At 39.4% G+C, this 8,253-nt stretch overlaps 1 protein-coding gene across 1 annotated transcript in view; it reads left to right on the forward strand.

Moving 5' to 3' along the window:
• The window catches only part of ino80c (INO80 complex subunit C), a 43,004-nt gene extending 35,466 nt beyond the window's left edge, over nucleotides 1-7,538 (forward strand). The window contains exon 6 of the mRNA XM_070881134.1: nucleotides 5,944-7,538. Within this exon, the coding sequence (XP_070737235.1) occupies nucleotides 5,944-6,075 (132 nt within the window). The 3' untranslated portion in view covers nucleotides 6,076-7,538. The remainder of the gene's footprint in view (nucleotides 1-5,943) is intronic.
• Nucleotides 7,539-8,253: the final 715 nt, after the last annotated feature.

Below are 8,253 nucleotides of genomic sequence, written 5' to 3' on the forward strand. Positions count from 1 at the left end.
CAGTTGAACAGAGCCTTGGTCAGACACTATCTGGAGTACTGCATTCAATTTTGGGCACCACACCTCGGAGAAGGTTGTATTGGCCTTGGATGGGATGCAGCATAGACTCATACTGGGGGTTGGAGGTTTAACTTATGATAGGTTGCATAAACTTGGCTTTGTATTCCCTTGAGTATGGGATATCGAAGGGTGATCTAATCGAGGTGTTTAAAATGTTTGATAGAGTAGATACATACAAAATAGCTCCTCTGGTGAGAGAATCAAGAACAAGGGGGTATAATCTTAAACTTACAGATGGGCCATTTAAGAGTGAAATCAGGAACCATTTTTTCACACCAAAGGTAATGGAAATTTGTAACTCTCTTACCTCAAAAGGCTGTGGATGCTGGGTCAGTTGGAGTTTTTAAGACCGAAAAAGAGCGATTCTTGTTAGGTGAGGGTATCGATGACTATGGAGAAAATGTGAGAAAATGGAGTTGATCCCTGCGGGACTCCACTAGTAACCAGTCTCCACGCAGAGCCACTACCATTAATAACAACCCTTGTAATAAATGGGGGAGCCAAGTTATAGTTGTTTAGTTGTCAAATATAATAAATCAGTGAAGCAGAAACATAATGGCCACTGTACAACACGCTAAGCAATTGGATTTGTTCCCATTGGTCACATCTTGTTCACAGATCTGTAAGCAAGATAACTGCATGTGGTTTTCTAATTCCTCATAGAGAACTGCAAAAACATAATTGGCCAAGTATAAATATGTGCAATATCCCTTTCCATATAGACCAGGAAGAGTGAATCCCTGCTGAGTTTATGATGCATTAGCTGATCTCAGTTGGTTAATGCTGAACATGGGCTCTGTTTATGAACAAATTGACATTGGTATTCCAGAAAATAAAATGATATGTAATTTTAAATCAGGAGATCAAATCACAAGGCCTGGATTTTTGTGGTCTGTGATGGTGTTCACCACTGACCTTGAAGAAAGCTAGCAACCTCTGTGGTGTGGATTTCACTTTTCCCAACATTAATTTTATTCTGGTGCCATCTATAGGGGATCTCTAGCATCCAGCAACAGTGATGTCATCAACTCGGCTAAGCAGCCAGTCACTGATGAATTCTCAAGACAGCAAACCAGGAAGTAAAAAGCACAGATTATCCTTCATTTTTTTAAATTATTTTACAGAGAGCAAAATAGAATTTGGGACATACACATGGGACTGAGGTACAACCTGAAATATCATAAACTTAAAAAAAAATGTTTTTTATTGTTTTAAAAATCCATGGAAATTTTTATCATGGAGAAATTTGACATTCCACAAATATAAAATTAGTTTCTCAAGGCCAGAGAGGTTGTTCAGCAATAATTATGACTTTATCATGGGTGGTCCCTCGAACAAGGATGACTAGCTTCCACATGAGTTCACAGATGTTTCAATGAAGAATCCGATAGTCCAGTCCTGAACTCCATTTGAGGGGGTGGAAGATGCCTGTGCGTGTATTTTTTTTAACGTGTGGTGACCATTGCCCATCAAGCCTGTGTGGTGGCTGATGTGCAAGGGTTAACCAGGACAACTGGAGACCTGTTCTGCTGCACGGACCTAGTGTGCGCACATATCGCAGTGTGGGCTGGCCCGTGCTACCACTGGGCCCTTGGCTCTTCTGGGTCCCGTGCCCTCATTCGCCGCACCTCTGCCACGATTTCTCGCCGCTCCTCCACCACAAAAATACTCGCTACACCTCCGCCACGATCTCCCGCTTTATAGGCATGCCAATTATGACTTAGTACGCCATTAAAAGTTAAGTTAAACCATGTTCAACAAGGCTTTACTTTTTGGGGTTATTTTACCACGAGATTAAAACTTGAAAAGTGGTAGTTCACCAATTCAAGTGATTTGTAAGATTTTGATCTGCGAGGACTTCAACAGCGCACCCTGTGGAGGAAATATCGACAGCAACTACTGGATGTCTGTGTTTAACTGCGCATGTGCGAATGCCAGAAGTTACTGTTAGTCTCTTTTTTGCCGTCATGACAACGAAATTCCTGGCCAAGATCAAATAAAACCATGTTATGACATTTCTCAATTTGAGGAGCTGCAAAAATAATTTCAGAACAATTGGGCTCTCCTAGCTCCAGCAAACTGGAACTGCTTTGTGTGATTTGGAGAGCCAAGCAGGTGACATTGGCCTAAGATTGTGGCTACAGCCTGTCTCTGTGGAGTCCAATCTGCAATTGGCAGGCTGAAGCTATACTACTGACTGCACATTTTTGCAGCTGTTGAAACAAGAATGAAACTTCAGTGGTGTAGATACTAAACGTGTTGAAGCAGACTGCGTGATCTGGTCCTTGAGGGAAACGAGGAAGTTGCTTTGTTCAAAATAAAAATGTTGAAAGTGGTAAAATCTTGAGAGGATTGAAGTGACGAGCTTGGTTGTTTCATGGTTATGTTAGTGGACCAGTAATCCAGAGAATGTGACTTCAAATCCCACAAAGGCAGTTTGAGAATTTGAATTCAGTTTTTTAAATCTGGAAATAAAAAGCTAATATCCATAAAAGTGACCATGAAGCTGGCAGATTGACGTAAAAACCCAACTGGTTCTGTAAAATCCTTTTTAGGGGCGGAAACATGCTGTCCATGCTCGGTCTGGCTTATATGTGGCTCCTGTCCCACAGTGTGGTTATGTAACTGGACTAGTAATCCAGAGGCCTGGACTAATGATCCAGAGACGTGAGTTCAAATCCCACCATGGAATTTAAATTCAATTCATTAAATAAAGTCTGGAATAAAAAGCTAGTATCAGTAATGGTTACCAATGAAACTACATGATCATTAATGTCCTTTTAGGGAAGGAAATCTGCCACCCTCACCTGGTCTGGCCTATATGTGACTCCAGACCCACAGAAATGTGGTTGACTCTTAACTGCCCCCTGAAATGGCCTGGCAAACCAGTCGGAAAAACCTTCACCTCAAAGACTGCAGTGATTCAAGAAGGCGACTCATCCTTCTCTAGATCAATTGGGGATGGGCACATCCAATAATTTTTTTTTTAAGTGGCCTAGCAAGCCATTCACTTGAATGTCAAGAACACGGCCCAACATCACTGTCTCAGGGTAGCTAGGGATGGGCAATAAATGTCAGCCTTGCCACAATGCCACATCCCAAGAATTAATATTAAAAATGTGAAGGATGAATCACAGTAAGGGAATGAGTGCAGAGAAATGGGAGGAGAGAGAGCAAATGCAATTTCGGTGAAGATTGAACTTGAATGAGGATCTGCTCAGAACAGCGGCTGAGGGGGGAGATTTCAGCTGCTAATTTGCCAGAGTACGTGGCCTGGTGATGGATAAGTGGAGGAAGGAAAGAGGATGAGAAAAGGGATGGAGGAGAAAGTGCCAGAGGAGTAATGCTTGGCAGTAAGGGCTAAATCACCACCAAGGGCAGGGTGTGATGCAATATAGCTGGGCTGTATGACCTCAGGAAGGAGAAAGGAGTCACCATCTGTAAGCTCCAGGATGAGACCATGGATGATAAAACTTATCTGCAAGAATGCAAGCTTTTTAAAGGGCAATTTGGAGTGGATCGGTATGAGACTTGCGAAGGTAGTTTTTTGTTTTTGTTTGTGAGTTGGGGAAGGAGTGGTAGAAGAAGAGAGATGACCAGGGATGCAAATGGACAAATTTGTTCAGAGGAGGAGAAGTGAAAGATGGTCAGGCTTTAGTTGAGATAGGGGAATGAGATTATTGATTTTGGAGATCCAGGAGCAGGATCTACTAGCGAGAGTAGAGCTGCAGAATCCTATGAGCCCAAGCAGGAAGTAGTCAATACTGGGGTAGTGGTAGGAAAAGTGATCAGTGAAGCAGTAGTGGCAACTAGGTCAAGGCGTGAAACAGTAGGGTTTAGAAATGGGAAGTGGTTGACTGGAACCAGTGGGAACAAGGGGCCAAGAGCAGGAGAGGAAAGCAATCAAGGTCACATGAGATGGACACAGAAGTGGTTGAGTGTTGCGTTTATAGCGTGGTTTAAGCATAACAACAACTTGTATTTATATAGGGTCTTGAACATAGTGTCATTGGACAAAAAACAGAAAACTATGGCTTAGACTCACTTAATTTTCAAGCTATTACAACCATGATGGAGAGAGGACTTTCCATCACCTCTGTCTCAGTTGAAATTGGATGTTTGCCCCAGATGTGAAAGTACACTATTGCCATGCACTCTACCGTCCAATCCCCTGGAAGGAATTTATTAACAACAACAACAACTTCTATTTATATAGTGCCTTTAACATAGTAAAACATCCCAAGGCACTTCACAGAAGTGTTACAACACAAAACAAATAAATTTGACACTGAGCCACATAAGAAGAAATTAGGGCAGATGACCAAAAGCTTGGTCAAAGAGGTAGGTTTTAAGGGGCATCTTAAAGGGGGAAAGGGGTTTTGGGAGGGAGTCCCAGAGCTTGGGGTTTATGCAGCTGAAGGCACGGCCACCAATGGTTGAGCAGTTATAATCAGGGATGCTCAAAAGGGCTGAATTTGCAAGCCTGTGATAGAATAGTGTTACTTGCCTTCTAGCACAGAACCACACTGCTAAAAATCATTGAAGCCAGAATAGTTAAGAGCCCTATAAACCTCCACATAAAATTAACTGCCAATAAGAACAATAGTCACTCAATCAAAAGAAAATGTGACCCAACACACCTCACTGACTCCCTGCAGCTGATGCCCCCAGATAAACTAAGACTCAAAACTTTTGTCAGTTTAAAAAAAATTACATGACCAATTTGAACCTGCAGTAGGATTACACTTAAAGCATTGAATAAACACCTCCAAAAATCAATATGTACTAGGCTTTTAAAAAAAATCATTAATCAAATAAATAAAGAGTAACTAAATAAAATAAAGAACAAGGACAATATCAAACACCTTTGACAAAATTGTAGAATAAATAAAAAGACAAACTACATGGAAGAGGACTACGTGGCCATTCTGGGGTTGTGAAGGGATTGTTACATGGTGGGAGCTTTACATTTAGTTCATTCATCCTCGACTCCAAGGGACTGCTGAAGAAGAAGAAGAAGTAGTAGTAGTTCATTCAGAGTGAAATAAAACCTGCAAAAAGCTAGATTTTGTTTATTGTAAATGGGCTCAATTTGTATGTTGAAGTTTTCTCTGATTTAGTTCCTGATTACAAATATAAATAAGGCAGATGGAGAAAACTCCACAGATTTTTAACATGCAGTATAAATAGAATAGTTAACAATAATTGGGGAGTGGGGTGAGTATCCTATTTCTCCCATTTGAGATCAATCGTTGACTCTTGTGGCTTTGCTATATGAGTATTCTTCTGATTAATCTCATCATCCTGCTGTGGTATACTATATTAAAGCATAATTAGTTTGGTTGGTTAAGCATTTCATTTTCTAATAATTAATATGGTGTTGCACTCAAATTTTTAAGTGAAAAATCTATTGCCTTAAAATTATGATTAAAAGCTGTTAAATTTCATGTTTAAACTGACTAGTTATTTTAATAAATCATAATTCACAATGAAAAATTGCCTGTTTTGGTATCTTGGCTTACATAGCTATTTGTCAATAGCTTTATTCTACAAGTTATTATTTTGCTCTTTATTGCTGACTATGGCTAAACTGCTGCATGGTGTGGTAACATTCACAATTTAGTGCTCCCAACGCATGCTTTATGCTACGAGAGTGCGATTTGGGAGTTAAGGTGCTGAAGGTCAACATATCCAATTTGTGACCTACACAAATTTCCATCTGTTGAAATGAATCAATAGACAATTGGACCTGCTCATCTCACTGAAGTTCCTAAAGTACATTCTCGTTGTATGAAGCTCTTATCCAGGAATGCTACATATTAAATTTTACCCTCTATGTAATTTGTGTAATTTTATCAAATCTGTATTTTTTTTTTCTTACAGGCCAATTATACAGACCCACAAAGCAAGCTACGATTTAGCAGCATAGAAGAGTTTTCATACATCCGCATGCTTCCTTCAGACATTGTGACTGGTTATTTGGCTTTAAGGAAAGCAACAAGCATAGTACCATGAAATCGTATACAGAACTGTATGTCTGAAGTATCTGAAAACAAATTTTCTGTTACAAAAAACAACCCATGGTGACTTATCATGACATTTGTGAGTCCCTATGCATCTCAATAGAAATTTCCAGCGACTGCAGTTTTGGCAACAATGTTAAGTGAATTGTTAACGGGAAATATAAGAACACTTTAAAACTGCAAAACGCCCCATGTGGAAAGCTTCAGGGCATACAGAAAATGCTAGATGCATAACTGATACATTATAAATCTACTCTTGTATTTTTGCCAAAGTGTACTCGCTCTCAAACTCCTATCACACGCTTTGTCAGTGGAAAGGCATGTTTTAAAAGTGAACACTTACCTGCTACGCCTATAGTGGTGTTGTGATTGGATTTGTAGTGGTAAAAATCCCGTTATGTAGTGTTAGTTGAGTGTTGCCATCCAGCTCCACATCAAAGATGTTGGAGTGAAGCCCAGGAACCTTACAGACTCTCTAAACCAAAGTTACGTCTTTCCCGAAGTGGAGCAATATAATAAAAATGTGAATGCTTATAATGGGATTTTTAACTTGTCAATTGAATAGTGGACTGGACATCCACAATAACAGGCCTCTTTTAGAAAAGTCTCTTGCTAGCTGTTAATTGTTCCCTTCAATAACCTGTCAACACTGTCATCTGTGTCTTCAATCCCAACTAAGCGATTACAGATAGCTTCCCATCTCTACCCCTTTAGCATTTCTTCAGAGTTGCTGAGACCCAATCCTGCCCCCAAATTTCTGCCAATACTCACTACTTACTGCCATCTTCTCCCTTATGACCACTGTGCAAGAGATGGACTTGAATATGCATGTTCCCTCAGTTGCTCCCAGTGCCTGCTCTTTGACAGCATGTATTAGGAGAGCTCCTGAAGTTTTCAATAATTGTTGCCATAAGATCCAAATTCCTAACTTGAATACATAATCTCCCCTCCACTCAACTGACCATAAAATTGAGGCTTGACTCGGCAGCACTGGAACTCACTCACTCCCCCCCTGCCCCCGTCTTGTTGGTTGTTGAAAAATGGTTTGTGGCTCAAGGAGTCAGTCCAAGCAAAGAAAAAAAAATCGAGGGAAGATTCAATTCCAAAAGCATTTTTACTTGAAATAAATTGAATTTGTGCAGTGAAACCTATTCCCTGGTAATGGTCAACTTTTACTCATTAACCAATTCATTGAGTAAACCTGGCACCCAGTGTAATATAAATATGTTTGGCGATGTAATCTTGGTTTAGTCATAAAATGTTGGGGTGTAACATTTTCTGAAATGGTAAATGTTGATTATAAATCATTAGGTGCATTTTTCTTTTGTCTATAATTACTTAGCAAAATGTTGAGTAAATTAGATGGGTACTTATATTTCTATATCACGTCATCATTGTTTCCTCCTTGTAGCTTTTTCACCATGAAGTTGAGTAACAATAAATCATGAGCATAAATTATGGATTCATCATTTAAGAATAGTTTTTAATCAGTTAAATTAATTCTTATAATTCACAATGTTACTATATTTTTCAACAAGTAGACTGTTGGTAGTCTAGATTAATTGAATATTTTTAATTGAGTGGCTTGACTTTGAACTAAATGGTTCTTTTGAGTTTATGATACCTTCTGTAAAGTGTAGTGTACATTACTAGAGAAGGTTGAGGGGTTTATAATTAGTGGAAGGATAGCAAGCTGGATTAAAAATTGCTTAGAAGGGAGAAACAGTAGGAGTTAAGGGTAGTTCCTCAGAGTATTTGGATGTGGATAGTCCCACAGATTCTGGAGCCACTTCTGTTCACTAAGATATAGGATTAGAAGGAGTGATGTCAATTTGCAGATGAAACCAAAATATAGTTAAGTTTTTAGAACACCAAAGTAAGCTGAAAAGAGATGTTGATGTGTTGGGGGGAATCGGCTAAAAAAAACAAGTGGTAGATGGAATCCAATGTCCATAAGTGTAAGGTGATGCATTTTTGTTTAAAATGCATCAATTATACTCTGGAAAAGCAGAGGGATTTTGGGGTACGGGTTCACAGGATATTAAAGGTGGCACCTCCAGGTTGATTTTTTTTTAGAAAAGCTAAATGGAATTCTAGGTTTTCCAGAGGTATACAATATAAAAGGCAAGGGGCAATGATGAGCCTATATAAAACCTTACACCTTAGTTAG

Source organism: Pristiophorus japonicus, chromosome 5, assembly GCF_044704955.1.
Source record: "Pristiophorus japonicus isolate sPriJap1 chromosome 5, sPriJap1.hap1, whole genome shotgun sequence".
NCBI lineage: Eukaryota > Metazoa > Chordata > Chondrichthyes > Pristiophoridae > Pristiophorus > Pristiophorus japonicus.